Source organism: Staurois parvus, unplaced genomic scaffold, assembly GCF_062004578.1.
Source record: "Staurois parvus isolate SC_StPar_1 unplaced genomic scaffold, SC_StPar_1.0 ptg000525l, whole genome shotgun sequence".
Classification (NCBI taxonomy): Eukaryota; Metazoa; Chordata; class Amphibia; order Anura; family Ranidae; genus Staurois; species Staurois parvus.
Genome location: NW_028318321.1, coordinates 4,656,191 through 4,669,968, shown reverse-complemented (window position 1 = coordinate 4,669,968; position 13,778 = coordinate 4,656,191). Strand labels below are relative to the sequence as shown.

At 39.2% G+C, this 13,778-nt stretch overlaps 1 protein-coding gene across 1 annotated transcript in view; it reads right to left on the bottom strand.

Moving 5' to 3' along the window:
- Window positions 1–515: 515 nt before the first annotated feature.
- The window catches only part of KNDC1 (kinase non-catalytic C-lobe domain containing 1), a 177,408-nt gene continuing 164,145 nt past the window's right edge, over window positions 516–13,778 (bottom strand). Inside the window, exons 27-30 of the mRNA XM_089690280.1 lie at window positions 11,909–12,031; window positions 11,766–11,825; window positions 9,807–9,964; window positions 516–4,318 (exon numbers count right to left, since the gene is read on the bottom strand). Of these exons, the coding sequence (XP_089546406.1) occupies window positions 4,087–4,318; window positions 9,807–9,964; window positions 11,766–11,825; window positions 11,909–12,031 (573 nt within the window). The 3' untranslated portion in view covers window positions 516–4,086. The remainder of the gene's footprint in view (window positions 4,319–9,806; window positions 9,965–11,765; window positions 11,826–11,908; window positions 12,032–13,778) is intronic.

Sequence of the window (13,778 nt, the reverse complement as noted above, 5' to 3'; positions counted from 1 at the left end):
TGCGAATGATGCTTCCTAAGGTGTCTCTTGGTATGTTTAACATCTTTGCAATCTTCTTATAGCCATTGCCCTTCCTGTGAAGAGAAATCACCTCTTCTCTTGTCTTCCTGGACCATTCTCTTGCCTTCACCATGTTTGTAACCACACCAGTAAATGTCTAGAAGGAGCTGAGTATCACAGTCATTTTAAAGCTGCCTAATTGGTGCTTATTATGCTTGATTGCTGCTCGGTGACATCCACAGGTGTTTTCAATACCTGATGGAAAGCACCTGTATGAACCTCTGTTCTTCAGAGTGGTAGTCTTTAAGGGGTTGAATAATTGTGGCAATGAAGAAACCACATAAGAACCATTTACTACTGTATTACATAAACAATTGATGTCATTTTAGTTGCATTTGGGTAGTTACAACGTCCTTGTAGGATTTGATTCTGAATACAATTCCAAATGTACACTATAGTCCCTAAACCCCTTTACAGCATTGGGGGTTGAATAATTTTGGACACAACTGTAGCTTTTCATATAACAGCATGGGGAGGAGCAACTACAAAATGTCACCTAAGTGACAACTCTGAATTTGCTTGGGTTGCAAATATCTCATCCAAGGTGGCAATGCCCAGCAGCAGTCTTGGGGCTTTTGGATGTCTACACAAAGGAGAAAAGGGAGAATTGAACAGGTAAATACATAAAATATATTAAATGCACGTAACGTCTAATGGGAAGATTGTTGTTGAAATAATTGGTATGGTGACAGGGTCACTTTAAGGTGGCAGAATTGGAAGTAATGCTGTAAACACATTTCCTTGCAGTAGTTCTACAGATGATACTACCAGCTGTTATTTTGGTACTTGCTTTGTGTCTGATGGAGGTAAATATATGCAATAGGCTGTGCAGCAAAGCTACATAAATGTGTAATGTGGAGCTTTACTACCCAACCTATTGCTCTGTGTATGGATCTGGGTCCTAAACATATCCAAATCTGCAGAAATATGATTATTAGTTACAAAATATTTATTAATGAACTTAATTTGTTATCTAAATTTCTGATCATCCAAATGGTTTATAATCACTCTTAAATATTTTTATTGCTGCCTTCTGGCAAAAATAGAACTAGAATAGAATAGTAAGAGTGTGACTTGTCAGTATCACACATGACCTACCACAATGACATACGTTATTTAGTAAGAAAGTGCAAACAGCAACAAGCAGCTGATAAAGTACAGTCATCTGTAGCAACCATATTTCTATATACCATGGTCAAAATGTTTTATTGCCCAAAAGGTTTGCAACTATGCCAGACCAGTTTTGTGATTCACACAACTCGTGATCCCTATTTCAACCTTTGCAGTTATATGCTTACCTGCCTCCTCTCTGGACAATGTAACAGCATAATCACATTGGAGATTTGTGGACCAATGATTAGACAGGTGACACAGGAACCTGCAAAGGTAAAATAGGCAACAGAGGAGTCATGTGCCTGGCAGAGGGGTGTGAATCACATGACTGACTGGACAGAATCACACATCTTTTGGAAGGTAATACAATTAAAACATATGTAATTCAATAGTGTATTTACTACAAATCCAATACTTCAACACCACTTAAGGCTCCCAGTGGCTGCTACCCCCAGCCATGACAGATACCCAAATCAAAGACATCACCCACCCACCCCCTCATTCTCCAACAGTAATGTATGTACAGTCATAATTCCCATTAGTCAGGTGTTCAGAAAACTTTATCATTCAAGATGGCATTGGCACCCAACCTTACTCCTGAAGACCTGACATGCCTTGCATGCAAGAAGCTTAAAAGGCATAGTTAAGGGATGTCTGTAGATGAAAACAAGTTCAGCTTTGACCAAAATTGAATAGTGCCCTTCCTTGCTATAGGTGTAGGCCAATTACCTACCTCCTGAAGCCTGACCTGAAAACACCCAGGACATTGCTAAATGATGCCCAGCCACTACTGTTCACTTTCACCATCACAGGAGTGAGCTCTTTCTCTGATTCAAACCCCCTCACATGTACTTTCTCTCCCTCAATGCAGTAGCTCTGAGCTCAGAGTGGGGGAGCTCACTCTTGTAATTGTTAACGTGAGCAGTAACACATCCTGGGAGTTTTCAAATCAGGCTTCATGAGTTATGAAAATAACCTACACCTATAGTAAGGGCATTATTCAATTTTAGTCAAAGCTGCACGGTTTGTCTTTAACTACAGAAGCCCTTATCTGCAGCTTTTTGGCAAAGGTGAACTATGCCTTTAATCATGGAGACCCACAATGAGCCCTCCAACAGAACGAAATGCGTCAGTTTAAGGAGTCTAGCAGGGTGTCTATGCCATTAGATTGATGACATTTTCTGAATGCTTGACTAACATGAAATGTGGTTGTATTTTGGATTGCTATTACAGTACAGACTATTTTTTCCCTTTAATTGATTGAACTAGATGGACTTGTGTTTTTGTTCAACCAGACTAACTATGTAACAGACTAAACTAGTTCAGATCACACTGCATTGTAGAAAGCTGGTTAGGGGTCTGATTGGAAATAATGGTGTTGAAGCCAGAAGGAGGGTATTTGTGGGAATTTTGCTGAAGAACAATCAAACACAAATAAAAATTTGTGGTCCAATAATCGTTGCTTTTTTATGTACACCTTCTGAATACACAGCATGGTCCTTTGAAAGTGGTTGCAGTTTGCTGTCAGATGCTGCAAGCCCGTTTGATTCAATGAAATGCCAAGTGCTCGTTTCTCTAGGGCTATTCTGGTCACAACTCTCTCTTCAGTATGGACACCTGGCAAGTGCTCCTCACATCCATACTGGAGACAGTACTTGTATTTAGTTTTTGGGGAGAATCCTATTTAAAAAAAAAGTGTTAATAGCACAATCTTGTGTGCTTCCAAGTAGTACACTCCATCTTACTACAGGGAATCTGCAGCTGGGATTGGATGGGAATCTGTGTTAAATGTCATGCTTCACATGAAGACACAGAAACCCAGCGAATTTTAGCAATCCCTCCCTGCTGTATTCTTATGCACTTCACTCCCTTGTATTGACAAACAAAAAATGCATCCCACACATTGCAGAGCTTTTTTTTGCAACAAAAGTGCATGTAATAACAGGAACAGATAACAAGTCTTCTTTTTTTGTTGTTTGCAAAATGCCAGACAAAACACATGCAGAAACATACACAAACTGCACACTGAACGAAAACCGCATGTACTAACGCATGATCAAAAGCACATAGAAATCATGCGTTCCCAGACAAACGAGGATGAACAAACCTTTAGAGCACTTCCAAGGATTTTACTTCTTCCCCATAAATGGACCGCAGTTAACCGCACAGCAAAGGCAGCAACATGGGAACTGCACTGGGTCTCATGTCTATCACATTACCTGGCATGTTTAGCTCTAAAATGCTGCAGAGAGGTGATTTACCTTACACTTATATTAGAGGAATGAGTCCAAGGAAACAATAATCCTGCCACTATTCTTGCCATTGACTGCAGTTTGTTTGAACAAGCAAGATCATAAACCCTGGAAGGCGGAGGTGTTGTCCATAGAAGCCAGTCAGGTTTCAGTTGATGTTTTCCTAATTCCTTCCATCATCTTCATCCCTCTGGTCTTATAGGAGCCCCATTCTTTCCTCTTGCTGCAGTAGCGGTCTATATCTGGTGCTGTTAAAGTTGCTGCCTGAAAATTACCTTTGCCCTTATAGAACTATTATTTCACTTTTCCATTCAATAAAAGTCAGTAGTAAAAATGATAATGTATGCAAACCATTTCATTCTCAAGGGACCGCTATGAATTACAAAATGGGAAATCTAGAAGATTTGGCTGACACACTGACATTTATCACCTGCGCACACGAGGCAAGCTTCTAGAAATTATTGCACTCTGCAATGGGGCAAAATCTACTCAACAACAAACGCTGGGAACAGATATTGTTCTACTGCATGAGCCCTTTGTAAGTGTTTGTGTCCCTTCAATCACCATACCACTGACCACCAATCAGAACATGGAACCTTAGCTACAGCTTGCTCTTTGGTTCTCTTGAAGGGAGACAAATGTAAAGTGCTGTCTATGGCTTTCACTGAAACGTGGCCTTCATTCTGCGCAGCGTGTCCTGGATCTTACGAGAATGTTTCTCAGAGTTTACATGATGAAAATTGGCATTGTTGTCAGCTGCCAAGGCAGAGATATCTGCCTCGCTGAAATGTAAAATGCGCTGGCGGAGGTAAAACTGAAAATCTTGATCTGAAGCAAAGGAGTATGGGATTTCTTGAAATGCGTGAACTTGGCTTATGACTTTTGCAATATTCCTATTGGAAAAAAGAAAATGGGGTATAACACAGGTTGCAGAGGCAATGTGATACACATGTATCAAATATAAGAAGCGCCACAGAAAATAACAAAATAAATAAAATAATAAGCAGCACCTCTAACCAAAAAAGGAGAAATTGTGTATAAATAAAGAGTGCGCTAATTATTCACAAAAAATGCAAGGATAAATAATAGAAATAACAAACAAAATACATAAATATAACTATAAGTCCAGCCACCATAAACAGTGATAATCCAATATCAACTTAATGTCAATCTTGAAACAAACACCCATGTGTGAATCCGACACCAGATGAAATGAATACACTCACCAGAGCTATATGCTGATTAAATTATAAACCAGCATGATAGCATTTTGATCTGGGAGCAATGATCTGCAGGATATCCCAGTAGAGGAACAGCAACCAATAGTGATCCAATCAGCACATATGGAACAGCTAAGCAGCAAACGGTCTTCCAATAACATGGGCAAAGCTCGAGGAATCAGAAGAGATATGTTGGTGCAGTACGTTTAAAACCAGTAAAATTTTATTAGTAAAGTATAACACTCACAAGGAAGGTGTCCAGCCGACACCAGCAATGACAGCCTCTATAATAACACATCCACGAGGGAAGAAACCAAGGGACGAACCTCAAGTGACAAAACGCGTTGGGCGTGGCCTAGTGGACGTGACGTCGGGACGGTCCTCCCAGCTATCGGCTGTGAGATCGCGGTGCAGGAGGTTCGTCCCTTGGTTTTTTCCCTCGTGGATGTGTTATTATAGAGGCTGTCATTGCTGGTGTCGGCTGGACACCTTCCTTGTGAGTGTTATACTTTACTAATAAAATTTTACTGGTTTTAAACGTACTGCACCAACATATCTCTTCTGATTCCTCGAGCTTTGCCCATGTTATTGGAAGACCATTTGCTGCTTAGCTGTTCCATATGTGCTGCCTAGCTGTTCCATATGTGCTGATTGGATCACTATTGGTTGCCGTTCCTCTACTGGGATATCCTGCAGATCATCGCTCCCGGAGCAAAATTCTATCATGCTGGTTTATAATTTAATCAGCATATAGCTCTGGTGAGTGTATTCATTTCATCTGGTGTCGGATTCGCACATGGGTGTTTGTTTCAAGATTGACATTAAGTTGATACTGGATTATCACTGTTTATGGTGGCTGAAACAGTGTGATATAAATTATAGGATACTGAATCTGTGTGATATACATTATAGGATACTGAATCTGTGTGATATACATTATAGGATACTGAATCTGTGTGATATACATTATAGGATACTGAATCTGTGTGATGTACAGTACAAGCTACTGAAACAGTGTGATATACATTATTGGATACTGAATCTGTGTGATGTACAGTACAAGCTACTGAAACAGTGTGATATACATTATTGGATACTGAAACAGTGTGATGTACAGTACAAGCTACTGAAACAGTGTGATATACATTATAGGATACTGAAACTGTGTGATGTACAGTACAAGCTACTGAAACAGTGTGATATACATTATAGGATACTGAATCTGTGTGATGTACAATACAAGCTACTGAAACAGTGTGATATACATTATAGGATACTGAATCTGTGTGATATACATTATAGGATACTGAATCTGTGTGATGTACAGTACAAGCTACTGAAACAGTGTGATATACATTATAGGATACTGAAACTGTGTGATATACATTATAGGATACTGAAACTGTGTGATGTATAGTACAAGCTACTGAAACAGTGTGATATACATTATAGGATACTGAAATTGTGTGATGTACATTACAAGCTACTGAAACGTTATGATATACATTATGGGATACTGAAACAGTGTGATATACATTATAGGATACTGAAATTGTGTGATGTACATTACAAGCTACTGAAACGTTATGATATACATTATGGGATACTGAAACAGTGTGACATACATTATAGGATACTGAAACAGTGTGATATACATTATAGGATACTGAATCTGTGTGATGTACAGTACAAGCTACTGAAACAGTGTGATATACATTATTGGATACTGAATCTGTGTGATATACATTATAGGATACTGAATCTGTGTGATATACATTATAGGATACTGAAACTGTGTGATATACATTATAGGATACTGAAACTGTGTGATGTATAGTACAAGCTACTGAAACAGTGTGATATACATTATAGGATACTGAAACTGTGTGATATACATTATAGGATACTGAAACTGTGTGATATACATTATAGGATACTGAAACTGTGTGATGTATAGTACAAGCTACTGAAACAGTGTGATATACATTATAGGATACTGAAATTGTGTGATGTACATTACAAGCTACTGAAAAGTTATGATATACATTACAGGATACTGAAAGAGTGTGATCTACAGGACAAGCTACTGAAACAGTGTGATTTACAAGACAAGTTAACAGTGTGATATATCATCATGGCAAAAAATATTGACACCCCTGCATTTCTGTCAGATAATGCACCACTTTGCATGTTGCAATTACAATTGTTTAGGCGTTCTCATGCTTATTTCTTTTGTTTGTACTGGTATGACACAAAAAATTGGAGAGACAAAAAGCCAAATCTGAAACATTCCATGCAAAGCTCCAAAAATTGACTGGACAAAATTATTGGAAACCTCAATTTAATATTTGGTAGCACACCCCTTGGAAAAAATAACTGAAATAAATTGCTTCCTGTAACCATCAATGAGTTTCTTACACCTCTACTGGGATTTTGGACTATTTTTCTTTTGCCAACTGCTCCAGGTCTCTCAGATCGGAAGAGTTTCTTTTCCCAACTGCGGTTTTGAGAGATCTCTCCACAAGTGCCCTATGGGATTGAGATCTGGATTCATTGCTGGTCAGTTCAGTACTCTCCATGCTTTGTCTTAAACCATTTCTTGGTGCTTTTTGATGTGTACTTTGGGTCATTGTCCTACTGTAAGACCCATGAACTCTGACGGAGACCCCACTTTCTAACACTGAGCCCTACATTGCACCCCATAATTCTCTGGTAGTCTTCAGATTTCATAATGCCATGAACACAGTCAAGACATCCAGTGCCTGAAGCAGCAAAGAAACCCCAAAACATCAGTGCACCTCCAACAGGTTTAACTGTAGGGACAGTATCCTTTTCTTTAGAGGCCTTATTGCTTTGGAATGATGGGCTTTACTAAAAAGCTGTAATTTGTTTCGTCTGCCCACAGCACATTCTCTTAAAAGGATTTTGGCTTCCTCAGGCAAGTTTTGGCAAACTCCAATCTGGCTTTTTTAGGTTTCTGTGTCAGCAGTGGGGTCCTCCTGGGTCTCCTACCATAGTGTCCCTTTTGATTCCGATGGCAACATATAGTGCGAGCTGACACAGTTGTACCCTGTGCCTGAAGATCAGCTTAAATTTGTCTGGAAGTTGATCAAAGTTCTTTCTCCACCAAACAATCCTTCATTGCAATCTTTGATTAATTTTTCTCTTTCGTCCACATCCAGGGAGATTAGGTACAGTGCCATGGGCTGTAAACATCTTGACAATGTTACGCACAGTGGACACAGAAATATTAAGATCTCTGGAGATGGAATTGAAACCTTGAGATTGTCCATGCTTTCCCACAATTTTTTATCTCAAATCCTCAGACAATTATTTGCTGCTTTTTCTCTTCTCCATGCTCCTTGTGGCACACAGAGACACACAACAAAAAGGTTGAATACATTTTTCACCATTTTAACTGGTTGCTGGTGTGATTTCTAGATTGTCAGCACCTGTTGATATCGGTGAGTTTAATTACAAATTACAGGAGCATCACAATTTTCGTGTCATACCAATACAAACAAAAGAAATAAACATGAGAATGCCTAAACATTTGTAATTGCAAATTGCAACAATTTTCTGGGCAAAGTGGTGCATTATCTGACAGAAATGCAGGCGTGCCAACATTTTTGGCCATGACTGTTTAGGGCAAGTGGGTGAAACAATTTGATATTCAGGACAAGTTAATAAAACTGTGTGATATATAGAGCAAGATACTAAATCTATTACTGATTGTGCTGCTGCTGAAGAAATGTTACTCACAAATTACTGACTTCTATGGGCTCCCCAAAGAAAAAAACAAGATATGTTTTTCAAATTCACTGTACTGCAGCACTGATATAGCAACAGACATTATGTTTATCATAGGGAACCATGACGTCTTACAATGTCATATTCCCAGCATGATATATAGAGCAAGATACTAAAACTATTCCTGTCTGTGCTGCTGCTGAAGAAATGTTACTCACAAATTATTGACTTCTATGGGCTTCCCAAAGAAAAAAACAAGACATGTTTTTCAAACTCACTGTACTGCAGCACTGATATAGCAACAGACATTATGTTTATCATAGGGAACCATGACGTCTTAGCATGTCATATTCCCAGCATGAAAACACAATAGCATGAATGGGCCCCAAGACAAAAATAAAACAAAAGTGTAGCATTAAAAAATAAACAACAGTTTTTTTAAAAAATACAATTGCATTCACAAAAGTACATGTGTGTAGGGAGTGGCTTAGAGGTTTCCAAGGGGCAGCCAGAGAACCACCAGCCTTCGCCACTAGCTGGGGATGAAGCATGCTGAAGATGGAGGAAGCCACTGCAATTGGTGTTCAACCCAGGACTGGAGACTGTATATACGGGACGAGTTTCGAAGCCGGTCAGGCTCCCAAGTCACCTTTATGCCATGCCCTACACATGCGTACTTTTGGAAGTGCATTTTTATTTTTCAGTAAATTGTCATTTATTTTTAATGCTACATTATGGGGTTGAGCGGTTGTTTCTTTTGATTACTTCTAGTGGTTGGAAAGTGAGTACCCTCTCTGGTCTTCTTCCTGCAGCTCCTAGTTTTAGCCACGTTTAGAACTCTGGACTATCCTACGCAAACCTTTTAATAAGGATGGCATATAACATTAGTATTGAATTTCACCAATTATTGTTTTCAACACATTTTATTCCTTATTGCCCTTTTGGTACTTTTAGTTTTTTACCCATTTTGTAAGATCCATCCATTTGGTAGATTCACTACAATAACCATCCATGTTATGTTTGGTTTATCAGACTACTTCTGAGTGCTGAAGTTTGTCTGGGCTTGTCAGGCTCATTCATTCACATATTTATTCCTTGTCCTATTTATTTTTTATCCCAAGAGAAAAGTAAATGCATACAGGGAGCCATTTCCTCTTAGGATCAGAGTTCTAGTTTGGTGTATAAAGGAGAGGGAAGGTAAAAGGGTTGCTCTCAGCAACCAATCAGAATAGCTTTCATTTTCTAACATGGACTACAGCAAGGATATTTGCTCCACTGGGTTAGTTCAGAAATACTATATGATATGTGAAACCAAGGTATGAAGCTGACCGTATTGCTCTAACAGGCTAAACTATTATTTATGTAGCCACTGTTCTGAAATAAAGAATAGTTCAAACTATGCAAGCCTCACCTTAGCTTATTCCACTTAAATGCTCCACTTGCCATGGTGAAACCGCCAATCTCAAGCTGCTGAATGTGCATCGCTAAGAGGTAAGCGGAAGGAATTGTGGGCAATGTTCTGAATCTTTCGCCTTTCATCAGACATAAGCTGTCACTCTTCAAAAACACCTGGTAAGTAGCCAAATCAGAAAACTGTTGAAAATATATGTGAATGCAGGCACCAAAAGATAAACCAAAGACACCGTCTTGGGAATACACAGGCAGTAGGTATGGCACTAATACCAATGCCAACATACATCAGACACACTGTAATCAGCAACCATACTAGACATTTTGTTAGGCCTAAATCCTAATTAGGCAATATACAAAGTAAATGAGATGACATTAAGAGGTTGAAAAAAAGCTAAATTATGGAAAATTATCATCCAATTCAACTTCTTTCTGCACTTTGTACATACACTGATCAGCCATAATATTATGGCCGACCACCCACCTAATACTGAGTAGGTTCCTCTTTTGCCACCAAAACAGCTCTGACCCATCGGGGCATGGACTTCACTAGACCTCAGAAGGTATGGTATCTCGCACCAAGCTATCAGTAGCAGATCCTTTAAGAACCTTTAAGTCCTGTACTTTGCGAGGAGGAGCCTCCATGGATCAGACTTGTTTTTCTAGCACATACCACATATGCTCGATTGGATTGAGATCTGAAGAATTTGATCTGAAGTCAGCACTTTGAAGACACCCACCTCCATAGCTCTGTGGTCCAGTTCTGATGTTCACGTGCCCATTGTAGGCACTTTTGGTGGTGGACACAAGTCACCGCAGTTTAGGAGTTGCTCTGACCCAATGGTAAGGCCATTCTGGCTCTTGTCAAGGTCACGCAAATCCTTATGCTTTTCCATTTCTTCTGCTTTCAGCACATCAAACTTAGAGACAACATGTTTGCTTGCTACCTGATATATCCCACCCAGATGCCATTGTAATAAGATAATCAATGTTATGCACTTTACCTGTCAGTGGTCAATGTTATTGCCAATCTGTGTATACAGTGAAATATAAATAAACTCAGTCACTTAAATCTCATATATCCGTTAACATTTTAATGTCATCTCAATATCTTCAAATCTGTATTTGGTAATTCAGACATGAAGGTCCTTGTTCAAGCACAAAAGCCAACTATAACCTAGTAGATTTTTGAATGAACATTCATACAAATATTTGTATGAAACTTCTTTGTACATTCGATGCCTGTACAAATGTTGTTTGAAAGTACTTTAACATTTTGTTTGCTTTAAACACTTCATCAAAATGAATAATTTCCAAAAATGAAAACTACATTCACTATTAGAAGTTCATTCATTTCTTCTAATTTTCTTGTCACTATGGTAAAAACTAACTTTGATTTGACCCCATTAATGATTAAAAAAATTAAACAAACATTCTTAAAGCAAAAAATGTTTAATAAAATTCTACTAGTGTATAGCCAGCTTATTGTTAGGGTGACAACACACTGTGCCTTTCTCTTGAATGGTGCTCCAGCATTGTCACCTTATTACACGGGCTTAAATGGTTACTTGTAGTTTCTATCAGAAACCCTTGTTATGGTCCACTGTTGCCCTCCTCAGGAAGTCCACACTCCATGCTGGAGTACACTTATGTATTTATTTACTACAGGTATTTACAAAGTGCCGACAATTTGCACAACGCTTAATAGTGTTTTTGACCATGCGTTTTCCCTGCGATTCTAGCACCCGCAAACACGCTGTAGGTTGAGATGCGTGGGGGTGCCAGTAAGAATGAAGGGCAGCCTCATGCGTCTCTTAACAGCAGTGCGATTTGCCTGAGGGTGGTTGGTGGTTTCAGGACAGTTGCAATTCCTGCACCCGCAATTACTCCACGCAGTGCAGGCAGGTGTGAACTGGGGTCGATTTATTTTTTTTTCAAAAACAAAATTTGCGTTCGTTACCTCAACAGCTTTCAGTTCTTCCAGAATTTCAGAAACTTTGGACGGTAAATTTTTCCATGCCTTCAAAATAAATAAAATGAAATGCATTTGTGTACAAATCAGAAATCCAGTCTGCTAGACAGAACAAACACATAAAAACCAACCGGGAGTTGCCGGACTATGAGGTTCTCCAGCCCTCCAAGGATCTGCATGGCTGTTGAAAAATCTCGTTGTTCGTAGCATAATTTTGCAACAAGGAGAAATTTTGTCAAAATGTTTGCCTGTAACTGGAAAGAAAAACAGCATTTACAAAAGGTAGTATGCACATGCCATGTCAGTACAGGGCACAAATATTTTCTTAAAAGAATTATTTTTGGCTGAGGAGAAATCAACTGGGTAAAAACAGACTTTACCTCCTTTGACTTTTACACAGAAAAAAAAAAATATATCCAGAAAAGCACCTTTGACTTGAGAAGACTTAAAGGAAAAGGACTGTATCCAGATATGGTCGACAATGAAGTCTTGCTCATGCAATGCTACGGCAGCATAAATAATTAAAGTCTTTATTCGTTGGCAGCTAGTACACACAAGGATAGCAACTTCTGTGCTGGGCTATTTTCCAGAATGCGTTTGTGATTCGGAGCAGACCAGCAGCTTTGTTCATATTCAGTGGTCCTGTCCCATGGTAAAACAATTTTGGTCCAATGTCTTTGACATGCTCACTAAACTAGTGGGATCCACAGTACCCATTTATGCAAAATATTGCTCTCCTCATCTTGAGGACCACCCAACCTAACTAACTGCTACATGTTCTAATGACTACAAACAAGCAAAAGCTAAAGCTTGGAGGAGCAGCACTTTACATTTTACAGAAACCAGGTCTAGAGTTAAGCTGCATGGGCCAGTTTTTTTCCTTCAGTCACGAAAAAAAAAAAAACTGATCCAATTCCCCCATCCACAAATTCAGTGTGAATGCAGGAATCCTCTCCGCTGTGTCTTTGTATTCTGACAGCAGGGAGATTCTCTGGTGTTAGAATACACTGATCAACAAAGCAGACAATTGGCTGATCGAACTGAAATTTTCCAGCGGTCCTGTTCATGAGAAGTCAATTGATAGCTTGACTTCTCTTGAATGGGAATGGCCGCACATGGATCGAAATTTAGCCAGTTCAACAGGAATTTTGATCTATGTATGGGCAGCTTTATCCAGGTCATGCTTCAAGAGAAAACAAAAATGGCAGAATTTCAGATACCATGCCCAAATACTTCACAATCTAGCATCAGTAAGATGAAAATTACCATCCACATGGCTTTGACTCAAACCTCCTAAATGTATAACTATACTGTTTCCTGCACACACCTTGACAGTGCCCTGACCTCTAATATCCCCCTTCCCCCACCCATATGTTCCCCCCTCCTTTTCCCCATCCCTACACATTCCCTTCCCCCCTAATTCTACTTTAAAGTGGTTGTAAACCTTAGGACATGAAATATGAACAAAGCATATCCCTCTATAGTGTGTACTTGTCTCAATCCAGAAGTCTAAGTGTAATTTCTGTCTGCTGCTTTGTTCCCCTGCTATCAGCATGAGTCACTTCTAACAAATTTTTCTGACACCAAGAGAAAATGGTAACAGGGGAGGGACCTTCAGCAGATTGAAAGCCTGAGATCTGTTCCTTTGGGTTGTGTCGTGTCTCTTCAATCAGTTTTCAGAACTCACCTCATTGAGCTCTGAATACTGCAACTTCAGCTCTCTGCCCCCTTTTTCCCCAACTTTTAATTAAAAAAAACAAATATACTGAACAGGAAAAAAAAATCCAGCCAATTGGGAAAGTAGGAATACTGTCATTATTTCCAGGCATATGGAACAACTTTTAAAAATAAAGTGGATTTTTGCTCAATTTTCACAGCTGCTATCTAGCAATTGCTGGAGAGGGAGCAATAAAGAGTCACCTAAAGCACCCCTATACTCAAAAGGAGGAATATAGCTTAGTCATCTGATCTCTGGGGTGGCTTTGGGTTGCGCAGCAATGC